The 18738-nt window shown below is 45.7% G+C and overlaps 1 protein-coding gene across 6 annotated transcripts in view; it reads left to right on the forward strand.

The window, feature by feature from the left end:
* The first annotated feature begins 2271 nt into the window (after window positions 1–2271).
* The window catches only part of TMC7 (transmembrane channel like 7), a 56439-nt gene continuing 39972 nt past the window's right edge, over window positions 2272–18738 (forward strand). For 3 of the 6 annotated variants that reach the window (XM_066382517.1, XM_066382518.1, XM_066382521.1), the window contains exons 1-3: window positions 11616–11814; window positions 16173–16416; window positions 17787–17935. In XM_066382517.1, the coding sequence (XP_066238614.1) occupies window positions 11727–11814; window positions 16173–16416; window positions 17787–17935 (481 nt within the window). In that variant the 5' untranslated portion in view covers window positions 11616–11726. Of the gene's footprint in view, window positions 2492–11615; window positions 11815–16172; window positions 16417–17786; window positions 17936–18738 lie in introns of those variants that run through there. The other 3 variants (XM_066382519.1, XM_066382520.1, XM_066382522.1) reach the window with 2 other exon arrangements.

The raw sequence follows: 18738 nt of genomic DNA on the forward strand, positions 1-18738 counted from the left end.
GCACACACACACAAAAAGAATAATCAGTAAAATAATCAGTAAACACCCCCTACCGTTGTCCTGGGATATACATACTATGCATTTACATACACATACATATTCTTTTCTTTTTTTAAAATCACCTTTTTTATTTTATTTTATTATTTTATTCATTTTAGAGAGGAGAGGGAGAGACAGAGAGAGAGAGAGAGAGAGAGAGAGAGAGAGGAAAGACAGAGAGAGAGAAGGGGGGAGGAGCTGGAAGCATCAACTCCCATATGTGCCTTGACCAGGCAAGCCCAGGGTTTCGAACCAGCGACCTCAGCATTTCCAGGTCAATGCTTTATCCACTGCGCCACCACAGGTCAGGACATACACATACATATTCTTGTTTTTTCTTTACCCAAATGGTGGCTTACAATTCTGCACCTTGCTTTTTTACCTTATATACTTCTTATAGGTAGAACTTTCTATATGTTTACATAGAGAGCTCTATAGGAACTGAACATGTGTGTCAAAATTGGTTTAACCAGGCTCCTTTCTATGGAGCTTTAGGCTGCTTCCACTCTTGCTATTATGCACAACATTGTAAGGAATATCCTTGTACAAATGTCATTGTTTGTATTGTAAAATTTAAAGTTTTTATATAGTTGAACTTATCATGTTTTTTGGGGGGGGCTTCTGGATTTGGGTCAAACTTAGTAAGGTCTTCCCTCTCTGATACTTAAAAAAATCCCACCTTATTATTATTATTTTATTACTTCCATGGTTTTACTATTTACATTTATATCTTTGGATTTTCTTTTATATAAGTGTGAAGTTGGTGTCAGATTAGGTTTTCCCCTCAGATGCTCTGCCTAGGCACTTCCGGTGATTATTCTCACCAGTATCTGTATCTCGTAGTATATGCCCATTTTACAGATGAGAAAACAGAGGCTCAGCATGACCGAGGCATGTGGCCCAGGTCACTCAGGAAATGACTGGAAACTAAGTTCCAAGTGGAAACCAGTGACACTATCCTTGATACAATAAAATAGTCTTTATTTTGAGCCAGACAATTACTTTAAAAAAAATAATAATAAACTTTCTATTTTGGAATAGTTTATAGGGTTACAGAAAAATTTAAGAATAGTACAGAGGGTTTCTATAAATCTCAGACTTAGTCTGATTATTACATCTTAAATCAGTATGGCACATTTCTCAGGATAGATGAAGCAATATCGATACATTGTTATTATCGGAAGTCCACATTTTATTTGGGATTGCTTAGTTGTTACTTTTTCCTGTTCCAGGTACCTACCCTGGCTACCACATTCAGTACACTTAGGTGATCATGTCTCCATATGCTCCTTTTGGCTGTGACAGTTCTCAGGTTTTCCTCATTTTCAATGACTTTGAGGGCTCTGCAGAGTTGATCAGGTATCTTGTAGAATGTCCTTCAGTTAGGGTTTGTCTGATGTTTTTCCTATGATCACACTAGGGTTATGGATTTTGGGTAGAAAGACCCTCACAGGTAAAATGTCATTCTCATGACCTCACATCAAGGGTACGTACCATCAAGATGACTTATGACTGTTGTGACCCTGAGAGTGTTCATGGGATGTTATCTAGGTAAAGTTACTTGTGCCTGCCACCCTTCCTTTCCATTCTGTCCTCTTTGCAAGGAAGTCATTGTGTGCAGCTCACACTTAGAGGACGGGGAGTTATTCTCCGGGTCCTTGAAATATCCACATATACTATTTGAAATTCTTCTGCTCAAGACACTTCCCCATTGTTTATTTAATATTGGCAATTATTTGTATCATACACAAATATATACACTATTACATTTATTTGGCATTTACTTTTCATTTTGTTTTAAACTGTACATGGACAGATGCATACAGGCAGAGATGAAACGTGGTGTAAAATTTAAAAGACAGACACGGTGCAGAGGGAAAACCCGCTCTAGAACTTTTCTCTCCCAGACATCAGCTCCCCACTCAGGAGATATCTTATGCATTTACAAACATGTACAGATATATTCTTTTTTCTCTCCGTTTTGCATCCAAATGATAATTTACTAGAAGAAACACTTGTTTGCAGTGTGGTTATTTTTATTATAGTTTAAAAAATTTTTTAGAGAGGCATCTGGGAGGTCGCTCCTCTTCAGGCCGCTGGATGGAGCCGTCCCGAAACGCCAGCCATGTCCCCCGTCCCTGAGCAGGACGCGGCGGTCACACGACCAACCGCCGACACATCCCGGCCGCGTGCCCCCCCTCTCCCCCCGCCCGGAGTGGTCCAGCGCGCGCGGGCGAGCTCCGAGCTGTCTCCGCGCCCCGCCCCGGGCTCTGTGACGTCCCCGCCGGAACCTGGAATCCCGGCTCCGCGAGGGAAGGCCAGGAGGTGGCGGCGCGGCAGCCGGAGCTGGTCTCCGGTGGCCTCTCCGGGGCGCGCAGCGCAGCCATGAGCGAGCCCGGGGCCAGTGCGCTCCCGCCCCGCAGGCCCAGCAGGCAGCGCTTCGTCCATCCAGGTAGGGCGGCGGGACGGTGCTGCCAGCGGTCGGAGGGCACGCGGCGGGCGCGAGGTGCCGGAGAAGTGACGAGGGCCAGCCTCCTCCCCACCTACCAATCTTGGGGAAAGCGATCTTTCTTATTCCTGCTCTCCCTCCTCCAACCCATCCTCGCCCGGTTAAGAAGGCGCATGCCCTGCCAAAGGCGCACTAGCATGGAAGTCCGGACCGCGGTGGCTTTGCCTTCCAGTTACTAGCCGAGGGATCCTGGGCTAGTCTCTAAATAGCCTTGTCTGTTAAATGAAAAGATTTTGAGATCTCTGCCAGGTCAAACATTCTGGTAAGAGGTGCCAGCCCTCCAACTTTTCAGGGTTTACTATTAGATGGACATGGAACCGAATTCTGCCTCAGCTGTTTACTGTTGTGTGGTCTTTGGTAAGTGGCTTGCCTTCTCTGAGCCTCAGATTCATAAACAGTAAAATGGGAACGGGATGTTGGTGGGATTAGGTGAGAGAAAATGTGTGAGGGTCTAACATGGTGTCTAGTAGGGAGAAAGAACAATAAAGGGTAACTATGCAAGCACTGTAACCGTTTTTTTTGTTTTTTCTTGGGTGAAAGTTGTATCTTGCTTTGTGTGAATTTTTACAAAATTATGTACAACCTCCAGCCAGGCAAGATAGAAAAGTTGCCAGCACCCTTGTAACATTTATATCTTACATTTAACAAATATAACAAAACACAAGGCCCTATTGTGAGTTTTATCTGCAGTGTTTTTTCTAATCCAGTTTGAGATACTGGTTTTATTACAAGGATTTACAGTACAGTAAAACATGAGTGTGGATTTAGGCATTAGGTCTGTATGATTAGATTGTTCTCAGCATCTAAAAGAAGAAGAAAAATATATCCAGAAGGGACCCACACCCTGCGAACTTGCTCAGGAATCAGAACTCAGGCTGGATTTGATGATAATTCTTTTTAGCTCATTATTAAAACTGCTGCCATCAGCTCAGTTTTAGCCTTTCAATAATGGTCACTCAATGATTTTTAAAATTTGGTTTCTATTTATCTTCTTCATATTTTACGACAGCCCATCACATTTAAGATGCCAGTAGGCCCTGGCCAGTGGCTCAGTGGATAGAGCATCAGCCTGGCGTATGGATATCTGGGGTTCGATTCCCAGGCAGGGCACACGGGAGAAGCGACCATCTGCTTCACCTCCTCCCTCTCCCCCTTCACTCCCTCTACCCTTCCCGCAACCAGTGGCTCAACTGGTTCGAGTGTGGCCCTAGCCGCTGAGGATAGCTCAGTTGGTTCAAAGCACATCAGCCTCAGGGGCTAAATATAGCTCAATTCTCAAGCATCCACCCCAGATGGGGTTGCTGGGTGGATCCCAGCCGGGGTACATGCGGGAGTCTGCCTTGCTATCTCCCTTCCTCTCACCTGAAAAAAATATATATATCAGTAAAAGGTTTCCTATACAGAGGACAAGAGATTCATCTTTTTTGTTTCTTTACTTGGTGTTTAAGGGGGATTCTAAGGGTTTTTTTGTTTGTTTGTTTTTTATTTGAGAGACAGAAAGAGGGACAGATAGGGACAGACAGGCAGGAAGGGAGAGAGATGAGAAGCATCAATTCTTTGTTGCAGCTCCTTAGTCTCCTTAGTTGTTCATTGATTGCCTCATATGTGCGTTTACTAGAGGGCTGCAGCAGAGTGAGTGCCCCCTTGCTCAAGCCAGCGACCTTGGGCTTCAAGCCAGCGACCATGGAGTCATGTCTATGATCTCACGCTCAAGCCAGCGGCCCCTCGCTCAAGCCAAGTGAGTCCTTGCTCAAGCCGGCGACCTCAGGGTTTCAAACCTGGGTCCTCTGCGTCCCAGTCCGACACTCTATCCACTGCCTGATCAGGCTCAATCCTTGTGGCCTTGAGCAAGTTACTTCCTTTTTGAGCCTCAGTTTTACCATCTATAAAGTGGAGGTTCTGATAGAAGTAGAAGGTGGAGGACCACCTTGACCCAGGACCAATAGAGAGGACTGTCATCTGAGCCGGTCCCTGCTACCTCTCCAGCCTCCACACCTGCTGCCCCCACCACCACCCCCGGCCCCAGCCACCTGCTCCTTTGGTTTCCCTCCTCATTTCTTTGCAGTCGCTGTCCCCCCTGCCTGAGACACTCTCACCCTGCTCTTCCTGTAACAGCCAGCTCCTCACACCTGTGATCTCAACTGGAATGTTACCTCTTCCAAGAGGCAAAACCCCCGCCAGATTTCAAGTAGCCCCTAAGAGACGTTGTGCCCATGCCTGGGTCCCTCAGATCCCATGGTGCCTGGCATGTTATGTTGTTTGTTGAATAGAATAACTGTTCTTGCCTTTTCCCCTTTGCCAAATGTTTTTGATATTCTGGTCACTAAGTACTTCATATCAGGTCACGTCAACTAGCATGCCTGTGGTGACTGTTTTTCTAACTGAAGTATATAGTTCATGTAGCAGAATCAACTGTTGGATGGATACAGTTCAGCAGCATTAGCACATTCACAATGTTGTGCAGCCGTCACCTCTATCTACTTTCAAAGTATTTTCATCAGCCACCCCCCAAAGAAACCCTGTGCCCAGTTCAGAGTCACTCCCTGTTTCCCCTCGCCCAGACTCCTGGATACCACCAGTCTGCTTTCTGTCCCCCTGGATTGATCTGTTCTGGACATTTCATATAAATGGAACCATACAAAATGTGACCTCTTATGGTTGTTTTCTTTTCTCACTTAAAAACAATAATGTTTTTGAGGTTCATCCGTATTGTCGCAGGTACCAGTACTTCATTCCTCTTCATGGCTGAGTACTATTCCGTTGTGTGGACGTACCACAGTTTGTCCATTCATTTGCTGATGCACATTTGGATTGTTTCCACCTTTTGGCTATTGGGGAAAATGCTACTGTGAACATTTATGCACAAGATTTTGTTTTAATATCTGTTTTGTCATCTGGGACATATACTCAGGAGTAGAATTGCTAGATAATATGGTATTTCTTTATTTCACTTTCTGAGGGAGGGCCAAACCCAGAGATACCTGATCCTTCTGTGAAGAGTCCCTATGACCATTATCTCGTTGTTCAGTGGGGAAATAAAGTGATGGTCGGAACAACCAGGATGGTCAGATCGCCATGATGTGGTGGCCGGGCAGAATTAACACCTGTGTGAGGGTTACAGAGCCACTGACCCCGCCTTTCTCCTCCTCAAGGGCTGCCGCTCTCAGGAGGGGCCTGGAGGGCCCTGATGTGAGTGTATTGGGGTTGACTCCGCTTGCTGGAGGGTGAGACTCGGTCTGGGCCTTTGAAGCAGGGAACACCTAGAAGGGATAAAACTAAACAGCCCCGTTAGACTCCTCCTGAAAGGGGAGTTGGAACTTTTTCTTTGTTTGGTTTTCTTTTTTAAAGATAAATGAAGAGAATCTCTGGTGGTAATTCTTATGGAGCTACCTGGCCTAGGTGTGGATCCTGTCTTGACCAGTTATCAGCTGTGTGACCTTGAGCAGGTCCTATTACCTCTCTGAGCCTGTTTTCTTATCTGTACAGTTGGGATAATCATACCTCTCTTTTAGAGTCACTAAGAGGATGTAGATGTTAAGGATGTCAAGAGTCTATCACCACACCAGGCAGGTGCTGTGAACTTGGATGGTAGCTGTTGGTATTGGTATTATTTGGGCCTTCTCCAGCCTTAATGTTCTAAGATTTGATGACTGCATGGGCCGTGTGCCTATACTTTCTGGAGATATGCTATTAGATTTTTATATAGTTTACTATTCTTTGGCCTGTTTTAGTCCAATAGAGTGTATTAAACTTGAGATAATCATTCAACCTACGGTGTTTATTTTTCCCCTATCTGCTAAGCTTATTCATCCGGTCACTCATCAACCTCACAGGTGTCCCTGTGGGGAGGGAGCTGCTGCAGGTCTGGGCAGCTGGGGATTACACAGGCTATTCTCAGGCAGCAGTGGGTCCCTGGTGAGCCAGCCATTGGGCTTATTTTTCCCCTCTGTCTGGAAGAGGCGGAATTCTGCCCAGCAACTCAGCCGGGATTTGTCCTGGAGAGCCACAGTGGCTTTTTGTTGTTGTTGTTTCTTTTAGGAAGTGAAGAATTTAGATAAAGGGGGGAAATGACTTTTATGTGTTGTAACTTTGTTGCAATCTGGTTGCTTTTTAAAGAAGCATTGTTTGGGTGTGGGTCCCACCCAGTCCTTCTGTGGAGCTTCCCCTCCACCCACCAAGAGGAGGAGGAAAGGAACTGACCCTAAGCCTTAACCAGACACCAGGCATGGGTCTAGTAGTGAAAGAGACAGGCCAGGGACACCGTTTCACAAAGCTTATAGGCAAGCAGGGGAGACACTCACTGAACAGGTAAAGACAAAAATTGGGTAGTTACAACTAACCAGAAGCAAACAGGCGATGGGATAGAGAAGGAGGAGGCAGGACTTGCTTAGCTGGGTGGTGGGGAAGGCCTCTCTGAGGAGGAGACTTCTGAGGATGTAAAGGAGTCGGTGCAGGGGACACTAGTGCAGGTGGAAGGAGCTTTTATAGGGAGGTACGGGAACAGCGAAGGGCAGGAGGTGGGAATGGCCTTTGTGTAGTTGAGGAGGGTCTTAGCTGGAGCTTAGAGGGGAAGGGGTGAGGTCAGGCAAGCAGAAACCAGTTCCTGAGGACCTGCTAGGCCCTGGTCAGCTGTTTGATTTTGGTTCCAAACATGTCACTTTCTTAATTTGTTATATCAACTCAATGAAGTGGGTGTTGCTTTGCCCATTTTATCCTTGTGGAAACTGAGGCTGTGAGAAGTTACGTGACAAGCTCCTGAAACAGAAGGACGTTACATTGAGAATATAGAGTATTCTCTTGACAAATGTTTATTTGAGCACCTGTTATGTATCAGACTCATGCTAATCTCCAGGAGAATCAGATTAGATGTCTTTGCCCTCAGGGTTCAGACCTTAGTTCAGCCTGGACAAAGTTCTTGTCTTCTCTGAGTTTTCTGTATTGCACAAGCAGGGTAATGCGTGAAGTCACTGTGAGAATCACAGGAAGTAAGTGTGTAAAGAGTTTGGCATAATCACAGCACATTGTAAATGCTAGTTGTCATGAAAATCTCTTTTGGAGAGGTCCTGGCCAAGTTGGATAAACACTCCACGTGAGAAGTAGCTTGGTCCATAACAGGAAGATATCCCACTGCAAATATAATTCTTCACGTACGTTAAGTTCATCAGTAAGTAACATCACCTGATTGATGGTCATTGGTGCCAATTCAGCACCAACAAGAATCCTTCATTTGGGATGAAGAAGGAAACTATTCAGTGCAAAACAGCTCAATTGTGATTCAGCACAGCTGTGAGGCAGTCCTAGGGCGAGGTGACCCTGGGGCCGAGCCCCTCTCTGGCTGGACAGCTCTGCTCTGCTCCTCAATGGTCTGCTCTGCTCTGCGCTGTGCTGGTCTACTATGCTCTGCTACCATGATACATCTTCAGAGTTTCAGCTCAGCCAGGGAAACACACTGTTCTGTTTTTAGGAGAAAGGGAAAGTACACACTCTTAGAGCCCCAGGGGAGCTGGCTTATATGGACAGAAGTCCCCACACTTGGTCCCTGATTGGTCTGTCCTCATGCAAATGAAGACTCCAAATCTTCACAGATTGATTGGTCAGAATAGAGCCTCTCTGGTTGGTCAGAGCTGCGCAACCCTGATTGGATGGGAAAGCCTCAGTTCTAATGGTTGGAATAGGATTCTAAGAACTCCTAAATAAGGGCTCACTCAGATGTCAGAAACACAGTGCAGGCAGGCAGTGCAGTGCAGGCTTCTCCCTGAAGTACAGTATATGTGAGAGGCCCTTGTGCAGAAATGGCTGCTAAACTCTGCTTTTTAAAATTTGAGCCTAGTTAAGCCACCAGGAGCCCTTCTTAGTAGGTGATAGGTATCTTCTTTCTCAGGACTCACAACAACCAGAGTCAGTTCATAACAACATGTGTATAGCACAGTGTTCCAGGCACTACTGTAAGCCAGAGCTCTGCAAAGTACAGCCCACAGGCCAAATCTGGGCCATCACCTATATATATTAAGTTTTATTAGAACACAGTCATTGTCCATTTATTTGAGGATTACGGTAGCTTTCCTGCTACAGTGTCAGAGTTGAGTCGTTGTGATAAAGACTGGTGGTAAAGAGTATTTACTATTGGGCTCTTTACAGAAAAGTTTTGCTAACCTATTCCTAAGTACTTTATATAGCATAGCTGTTTAGCCCTCAAGATGGCTGTGTGAAGTGGGAACTACTACCCCTATTTAAGTGTGGGAATCCGAGGCACAGAACGGCTGAGAGGCTTGCCAGGTCACTGAGGTGGAGGTGGAGCCGGGCTTTGAACCCAGGCTATACTCTTAACCACCGTGTGATGAACTGCTCCGTGACAACTCACCGGATGCTCCACTGGCTTGAAAACCAGGACACCTGGGTCCTGGGCCCAGCATGGCTCTGATTACCCAATTAGTCACTTCTCCTATAGGCTGTTTGCTCATAAGTGTATAAAGCCTTGGACCCAGCGAGTACCGAGGCCCCACCCAAGTGCCAGGTGCCATGATTCGTGCAGGCCCGCCCAGCCCTGAAGTTCTGAAGTCTGGCAGATAGGGGAGGTCCCCAAGGCTCCTGGCTCCTCTCCTCTCAGACGAGGCTCTGGGACCCTGTGAACGAGATCCTTCTGCATTGTTCAGTACACGTGTGCTAAGAAGATGTAAATTTAATAAAGTCTGATAAAATTAAAATTTCATTTCTTCAGTCTCATCAGCCGCCTTTAAATTGCTCAGCAGCCGCACATGGCTGGTAGTTACCATGTTGGACGGTGCAGATATATATAGAACATTTCTACTATTGCAGAGGGACTATGCAGCCTGACACATGATGCCCTGGCATGGGACCTAGCCATGCCAAACTGCTCAGCTCAAGGACAGAAATAGCCACAGGGCTGGCCAGAGAGATCTTGTTAATCTGAATTAGACCATGTCACTCTTCTGTTCAAAACTCCTCATGGTTTGCACCTTACCCAAGTAAAAGCCATGGCCTCGCCTTGGCCAATAGGCCCTGGTAGCCTTGAACTCCTACCCTAATACTTTCTCCCTATTAACTCTTCTCCAGCTATACTGGCTTCCTTCCTGTTCCTCAAATTGGCTGGGCATGTTCCTGCCTCAGGGCCTTTGCACTTGCTCTTCTCTCAGCTAGTTATATGGTTCTTTATCTCCCTTCAGGCTTTGCTCAAACTCATCTTTGCCTTATTTTTCTCCACATACTTATCACTACTGAAAATATATTCTGCTTGTTTACTCTCTGTCTTGTCTAGCTAGAATATAAGTCCTATAAAGGCAAGGGAATTTGTGAGTCATATTCAGGGCTGTGTTCCAGTCCTATGACAGTGCTTGGCACAGAGCAGTTGCCCAGTAGATGCTTTCGAGTATGTGAGTGAATGAATGGATGGATGAGTGGAGGGGGGGCCTTTAAGGGGTAGGGCAGTGATAGGTCTCTGGCCTCACAAGTGTTTGAGCACTTAGTGGAGACATCGGCAGCTTTAGCTGCTGTACTTTAAGATTCCCTGGACTGTGAGCCCCTGGTTAAGACCATTTGGTAGCTGTAAGTACACATTACTCAGGCACCCAACCTCTGGTTAGCATCCAAAATAAAAGCAATGTGGAACCAAAGAATACGTACAGAAAGAAGTCCAAAAAATTCTGAAATTGGTGTCCACATTCCATTAGGAGTAATATCAGAGTGGGTGTGCACATGCCATTTGATTATTTCTTGAACAGTAACAGCAAAGTATGTCCCTAATTGGGTTGGGGTACATGACGTAGGAAGAATGAAATAAATGGTCAACATCTGAATATTTTTTGCTAGCTTTTTCCCCCTCTTTATTTTCTAATTATGAAAAAATAACACCCATATAGAAAAGAATAATGTTAACTGATTAAATTCCTTAACTCTTTTTCTCATTTTGTGGTGCCCCTGCTTTGCTGGTACGCTAAGCACATGCTTTAGTCTGTCCGCTGGGTGATTCAATGTTTCCTGTATGCCCAGCACCAAATTCATTTATTCGTTATTTTTTATTCTGTGGTGAAGGAGAGATGGGGTCCTTGCCCTCATGGAGGTTATAAAATGATGGGGGAGAGAGAGGATCAGAGACTACACACAAGTAAACAGTTAGGGAGGGGAATGGAACAATGACAGGGATGTGGGGTGGGCACTTAGGAAATACGTGCTGGCTGAAGGAGTGAGTGACATCAAGGCAGGAAGCAAGCCTGCAAATCTTCATCCTCTCCAGAGTCCCAGTGCCCAGCATGGAGTCCCGTGCAGAGAGGGGCTCTGTGCATACAAACTAATTCCCACAGCGGCTGGCGAGAGGCCAGGACTGGATGACCCTGAAGGGCCCATCTTATCCAAAGTTTCCATGGTTCTGCGAAGTGGGAAGAGAAACCCTGGCATGAACCCGGTCCAAATACGGTGGGGCTGTGTTCTTGGCAAGCCCTCGAGGGAGGCTGTTTTAGTACCATTCAGATCACAGTTGGCCTGTGCCCACACCCTAGGAGTGTTCGTACCTGTTGGTAGGATTTGGTGTCCTGTGGAAAGAGCTGCTAAGAAAGTTGGAACCTCTAGATGTGCCTGCATCTGCTCATTTATTCATTCTTCAGATGGAGGCCCTTCTATGAACAAGATTCTGCTCTAAGCCTCAAAGAGACTAACTTTTCCTTAACTGGAAGAATATAAGATACCAGAAAAAGCATTTATACCTGCCCCTGTCCTCATCTGTCCTGTAATTGCCAGTCACCTGCCCACCTAAATTATAATCTAATTGCAAAAATCTGGCTTTAATGGCAAACAGACTGTAGGTATTCCTAGATGGAAACACCTCAATATCTGAAATATGTTTTTGCCTCCTGAATAAATGATCAGCAAACTGCCCACACATTGGCAACAGGACTTAAGGGGCCATGCTGCTGACACTGTCAGCTGGACCAGCTCAGGAGAACACCTGACAATAACTATAATGAAACATTCTTATTTTTTCTGGGGGTGAGAAAACCAGACCTCGGAGAGGTGACGTGACCCGCCTCTGTAAGAAGCAGTGGAACCAGGAGTCTGCTTGACATCAAAGCTTTGGGAAAGTTGCCATCCCTCTGGGCCTCAGTGTCCCTGTTGCAAAGACAGGGCATTTCACTGCCTGTCTCTGCAGGTTGGCGTGAGAAACCAGATGCTGTCATGCTTTGAACGGTGTGTGGTCCTGTATGAAAACGAGAGGAGGTGGATCATGGTTATAAATATGATGCCTGTGTTCAAAGGTATGGTTGTGACTTTTTTTAATTTGAAGATAGAGAACTTCCAATTAAATGTCTGGGGGAAAAAATCATTCCTTTTCAATGATGGCCATTTTGTATTATGTGAAGTGAAATAAGCCAGCCAGAGAAAGGCAAGTACCATATGATCTCACTTATATGTGGAATCTAATCAACCAAATGAACAGGTGGGCATGATAGAAACAGAGGCATGGACACATGGGACAGACTGACAGCTGCCAGAGAGGAGGGGCTAGGAGACTGGATGAAAGAAAGTGAAGAAATTGGCCAAAAAACATATACATAACACATAGACACAGACAGCAGTGTGGTGATAGCCAGAGGGAATGGGGGGGTAGGTGGAGGTGGGCAGAGGGGGAAATGGGTATGGAAAGAGACTGCTTGGGGTGGAGGGCCCACGATGCAGTGTGCAGATGATGTTTTATTGAGTTGTGTGCTTGAAATCTGTATGGTTTTGCAAACCAATGTCATCTCATAAATTCAAGTTAAAAAGATGGTAGCCATTTTTAAAATATAGTTTTCCACCAGAGACTGTTGTTATGAATGTGAATAGGATGTATCTTTCCTGTGGAACATATGCAAGAACCATCAAATCATTAATTAGAACGGCATTTTAGTGTTTATGAAACACTTTTAAATTCATGGCCCATTGAATCGTTTCATGAGGAAGACCACAGCTTTGGCCTCTGACAAACCTGTGATAGGGTCCTAGTCCCAGCACTTAATAGCTGTGTGAGTGGGAAAGGCACTTTATCTCTCCAAGACTTAGTTTCTTCATCTGAAAAATGGGATAATTCTATTCAAAGGGTTGTTCAGAGTATTAAGTGTGGTGATACATGTTGAGGACCTCGAATAGCCTATTACAGTAAGTGCTCAATAAATCCTAGCCAGTAACTCTATCCTCACAATCAGATGATGAAGTCCATGGTGTCATATTCCCAGTTTTGGAGATATGAAACATATGACTCACATGGTCGTTGCCTTGCCTGGAGTGACCTGGCTAGTGGGTGACAAGCCAGCCCAGGCTTCAGCTCCAGCTGTTGAATATTCAATAAGTCAGTGCTGCTCCATATTTAAAGACCTTTGTTCATGGTTAATAACAGCTCTTTGTTGCAGAGGGAGGGGAGGCTGCCAGCCTAGACTTGGACCTTCTAGCCTCCAGGCCCCTGCCTGCCACTCCCTAAGATTTGCTTTTAGAGAGCCACCATTACTAATTGGAAGTGTGTCATATCCTCAGGGTGTGCTGGGGCGGGGAAATGGAAGTTGAAGGGAGACTGGCAGGCTTGCACTTGGTGACTGGCCAGGCGCCAGACGTGTGGCTGTGTGTCATCTGCAATGGGACAGCTGTCCCATTGTGTCTGCACAAGCCCATCAGAGAGGCGAAGATTGTAGTTCTGCACTCAGAGCGAGGCCTAGGCCCATTTTCTCCTCCCCTGCACCCCCTCTGCCCCTGCTCTGGAGCCCCCTCATCCTGTTAGCTACACATACATTCATGGGGTCCACTGTTGCCGGGCATGGGGCTGAGTGCGTCTATCTGTGTGATCACTTTTAGTGCTCATAAGTGGGCCCCTGTGGTGGGTCCTGTCCTTAGCTTTGCTGCCTACAGAGTGATTTTTAAAATGTAGCCAGATTATGACATGCTTCAGGCCAGAGTCCTCAGTGGCTTCCCTTCTGCCACATCCAAGCATTGCAGCACAGCCCACAGAGTCTGACTTGGTCTGTCCATGCTACCTCTCTGACTTCTGTTGTTCCATTCCCCCTCTTCCATTTTCCTATTGCTGCTTAACAAACTGCTCCAAACATGCTGGCTAAAGCCATGTTAGTGTTTCTGCTGATTCTGTGTGTCAGGAAATCAGAGCGTGGAGGAGCTGGTTTGCTCTGATGCATGTCAGGTCTGTTGGGGCCCAAGTGTCTAAATTACTCTCTACACCCACAGAGCTGCCTGGCATGAATGGCCTGGAGGGCTGGGGACTGGCTGTAATGTCCTGCTGGGGTCATGAGTCTGGAACCTTGGTTCTAATCCTTGGAGGTTGAGACCTCTTCCTGTCTGTGTGGTTGTCCCAGCAGCTTAGCCTGACTTCTCCCATGGCAGCCCTAGCTCACAAGAGTGCAGAAGTGGAAGCTTCAAGCTCTTATAAAGGCTTGGGTCTGCAACAAGCAGTGTCACTTCTGTTGTGTCCTTTGGTTTAAGTAAGTCACAGACCCAGCCCAGATTTAAGAGGAGAGGACAATGAAGACTGGAGTGGCCATCAGAGGTCACCAATGAAACGGGCTTCCATTCACTTACTTTTCTTCAGCCACTCCGTAATCTTCTTTAAAAATGCCTTGCACATCCCTGCTTCAGGGCCTTTGCACTTGCTCTTCTGGGATGCTCTTCCCCAGATATCCACAAAGCTCATACTCCACCCATTCAGCCTCAGCTTAAATGGCACCTTAATGGAGAGACCATACCTGACTCCAGTTTATTAAAAACAATGCGCCCTGCCCATCACCTCTTCCCTTTTATCCCACTCTGTTTATTTTCTCACTTATCACCTCCTGCCATACTATTCACTGCCTATTTATTTTCTGATTTCCCCTGCCCCTACTTCAGAATATAACTGCCACATGAGTAGGGCATTTGCTTTGTTCTCTGTGGCAGCTCTAGCTCCAGATCTGATATGTGGTAGATATATTTGTTGAACGAATGAGTATTAGAGTTGAGGAAACGGAAGCTCAGAGAGGTTAAATAACTTTCCCAAAGACACACAGCTATAATTGACAGAGCCAGAATTCAAACCCAAACAACTTAGCATCTAACATTGAGCCATAGAAGCTTTGCTGCCTGTAGGGTTCATTGCTGAGTCAATTATGGCTGCCTTCTATTTTCTCTCCTTGTGTCCTATCTCTCTGCACTCAGAGTGGTCTTCCCACAACTAAAATCAAATCAGGTATAAAATCCATCATGAAGTTGGTGTCCCTCACCTTCAACAGAAAGACTTCCCTTAGACCACTGCGCAAGGCACAGCAAAGCATGGCCTGCAGCTGTGACCTGATAAAGTAGAGCAAATACAGATTTTTGAGCCAGACAGACCTGGTTCTGTTTCCAGCATCCCTACTCACAGGCTCTCTAAACATGGGCAAATTAGGAGTTCCATCCATCCATTCATTCACCAGCCCAATATGTAATATTAACTCCTACTCTGAGCCAAGGATGGTGCTAGGTCCTGGGTCCACTTGGGGAGACAGATGTACTCACACGGTCACCCAAATGCATGTCTTTACAGAACACACAAGCACTGTGTGAGAAAATGTGTAACAAGTATGAGAAAATGTGTAACAAGACACCTGTAATAGTGCAGTGAGGTACGGGCAGTACCTGAGGAGGTGATGTTTGAATAGGAGCTAAGAGGCTAAAGAAGCGGGCAGGTTCATTCCAGGCAGAGGGAACAGCATGTGCAAAGGCCCTGAGGAGGAGGGAATGTGTTTTAATATTGGAAAGATCCTAAAAAAGTGTATGGTTGGAGAGCAAAGAGGCTGAGGATGGAGAGGCAGGCAGGAATCAGATCAGGCAGGACTTCGAGGGCCTACACAAGGGGCTGGGGAACCTATCAATGACTCTATTTTCCCATCCATAGAATGGGAATAATAGACCCTTCCCCAGTACATAGAGTGTATGTGCATCCTCTGGCTGTAGGCTTGTCTGGGGAGGTCTCGGGGCATTGATCATTAGCTCAGCTTGTTCACACAGCAGTAGCTGGGGGCCAGAGAGCAGTAGAAACCCACAAGCTTAGAACTGGCATAACATCATTTCCACTCCTTCTGGTGGTCCAAGCAGATCACAGGGCCAGTCCAGATCCCGTGAGTGCAGGAGAAGCTCTTACACACAGTGCCTGGTTCATAGGAATTGTTCAGTAAACATTACTGTTGTTATTACTGTGCATAACACCTTATGCTTTTCACTGTTTTATTCCATATGTCATTCTACCCTATGCTCTGTGAGGATAACTGGGGCCAATATTACCAGCCCCATTTGACAAATGAAGAACAGAAAGGTTTAGGTGCTGCCTAAGCTAACACGTTTAGCTAGGGCTGCAGCCAAATACGAGCACTCAGCTATCATGTAACTTAAAAGCGTATTTGCAAACACATCTGTTGAAAGGAAACCAGTTTGCAGATGATTTCATTGTCCTCAACACCATGCTAGTAAATAAAATAATTAAGATAAAAATACTTTTATCAGTGGCCCAGGCTAGTGGCTATCTGCAAGATTTATTTTTGATCTCTGAGGTCCAAGTCTCCTATTCGACTTTTGTTGTTTGGCTCACTGGGGGTGAACGATGCTTTTCTTCTTTCTTACCCAGACAGCCTCTCTTTGGACTCCACTTGCTTTTCTTCTCCACCTGTGAATTTCCTCCAAGAACTGCCAAGTTACCGGTCCACTGCACGCAAGAGGACAAATATCCTTTCCCGAGACAAGCAAAGTGGCATTTTGCTGAAGCCGATAGACTCTTACAGCTCCCAGCTGGAGGAAGGGATCACTGAAAACCTCGATAGCCAATCCATTCGGAAGTATGCACTAAACATCTCTGAGAAGCGGAGACTAAGGTTTGTTTAGTGGCCATCTGGAGGGCATCTGATGTAGGTTTTGGGCAGATGCATTCTACGCATGGACTGCATTTCTTGAAGAGCTCACATAATAAAAACTGTATTATTTTATTTCCCCATGTATAAGATGCACATTTTTTTCAAAAAAAATTGGGGTCTAAAACCTGGGTGCGTCTTATATAGTGGTTTTAGGTTGTTTAACTTGCATTTCCTGCTTTTTTGTGCTTGATTTTGCACTCGTTGCTGTAGATAAATAAAACTTGAGTTCAGTAACTTTATGTAATACATTTTTTTTTCAAATTTCAGGCCCCAAAATTAAGGTGCTTTTTATACATGGGAGCATCTTATACATGGGGAAATATGGTACTTACGGTAACCTAAGCTGCTGTGACAAAGGTACCCAAACATATAAAAGCTCAATCTATTAGAAGTTATTTCTTGCTCACATAAACGTCCTAGGTTAGGTAAATGAAGGAATTTGCAATCAATTAGGGACCAGGTTCTTTCCATCTTATGGCTCTGCAACCCTCCACAGCTCCACTGTTGTCTGCATCTAGCCAGTGGAAAGGGACAGGGTATGGCATATGAGTGCACCAGCTAGCTGTGCTGCGTAATAAGTCATCCCACAACTTAATGGTTTTAAAACAACAATTTCACAAATCTATAAGTCATCCCTGGGCAATTATTATAGTTTACTTTGGGCTCACCATGTGTCTGTGGCCAGCTGTGGTCAGAGAGGTGGCTCTGCTCATCTAGGCTCAGGGTCAGCTGGCTGTAGGCTGGTCTGGAACGGTCTCATCCTCCGTCAGCTGAGCTCAGGCTTGTTTGCGTGGCAGCAGCTGGCATTTAGGAGAGGAGAAGAATTCTGCAAGTCTTGAAGCCTTGGCTTGGAACTGGCACAGAATGCCTTCTGTGGTCTGAACAGGTTATAAGGCCAGTCCAGAATATAATGTTTTAGCATGCATCAGCCCCTCATTTTTTTTAATGGCTGAATAATAATCCATTGTGTGGATATAGTTTATTTTGTTTATCTGTTTATCTGTTGACAGACATTTGGTTTGTTTCTACCTTTTGACTATTGTAAATAGTGCTACTATGAACATTCCGGTAAAAGTTTTTGTGTGAGACCCTGCTTTTCATTCTTTCGGGGTATCTACTTGGGAGTGGAATTATCGGGTCATATGCTAATTCTAGGTTTAACTTTTTGAGGACTGTCCACTCTGTTCTCCCTGGTGGCCACACCATTTTACATTCCCACCAGCACTGTATGAGGGCTCCAGGGTTTCCACATCCTCTCTGCTGGCATTTTATTTGATGCTGAGGCTTGGCAAGGGTGCCATAATCATTGTCATGCTCGTTTTTTAATGCAGGGACATTCAGGAGACCCAAATGAAGTATTTATCTGAATGGGACCAGTGGAAACGGTACAGCAGCAAGTCTTGGAAGAGGTTCCTAGAGAAAGCTCGTGAAATGACGACCCACCTGGAGCTATGGCGGGAGGACCTTCGCAGTATAGAAGGTACCACACACCACACTGCACGTGCTCCTCCACAACCGTGCTGGGGGGCGAGGACAGCTTCGTTGTTCACTTATAGCTGAAATCTAGCATTTCTTTCCATTGATGAGTATGAACAACAGCATAGTTAGGATTAATGGAACCCGTGTCTTCGTCACCAGGAAAATCACAGATATTTTCCTATTCCTTCCAGTTGTAATTATCATGGAAAACCACGTATGGCCATCACTACTTCGACATTACAGCAGTTTTTAGATCTGCCACTCGATCTTGTTATTTAATGTGCTAACGAAGATGCCCATGTGTTGTTCTGTCAGGAATTTGGTTTTGTTTGTATTTTGTGCATTTAAAGCCCTGTTCTGTGATGTGGCTCATTCGGCTTCCCCCTGCTGCCACAGCTGCCCATGGCCCTGAAGACCCTGAGAATCCCTACTTTTCCATAATGTGACAGTGGGATGCAGAATTATGCCAGGCAGCTCAGCTGCCATGACAAAGTACCATAGACTGGGGGCTTAAACTACAGACAGTCATTTTCTTACAGTTCTGGAGACTACAAATTCAAGATCAGGCCACCTTTTCACTGTGTCCTCACATGCCTTTTTTTTCTTTTTTTTTTCCTTTTTTTTTTTCTGTATTTTTCTGAAGTTGGAAATGGGGAGGCAGTCAGACAGACTCCCGCATGCGCCCGACCGGGATCCACCCGGCATGCCCACCAGGGGGCGATGCTCTGCCCCTCTGGGGCGTCGCTCTGTTGCAACCAGAGCCATTCTAGCGCTTGAGGCTGAGGCCACAGAGCCATCCTCAGC

The sequence above is a fragment of the Saccopteryx leptura genome, chromosome 4, assembly GCF_036850995.1.
Source record: "Saccopteryx leptura isolate mSacLep1 chromosome 4, mSacLep1_pri_phased_curated, whole genome shotgun sequence".
Classification (NCBI taxonomy): domain Eukaryota; kingdom Metazoa; phylum Chordata; class Mammalia; order Chiroptera; family Emballonuridae; genus Saccopteryx; species Saccopteryx leptura.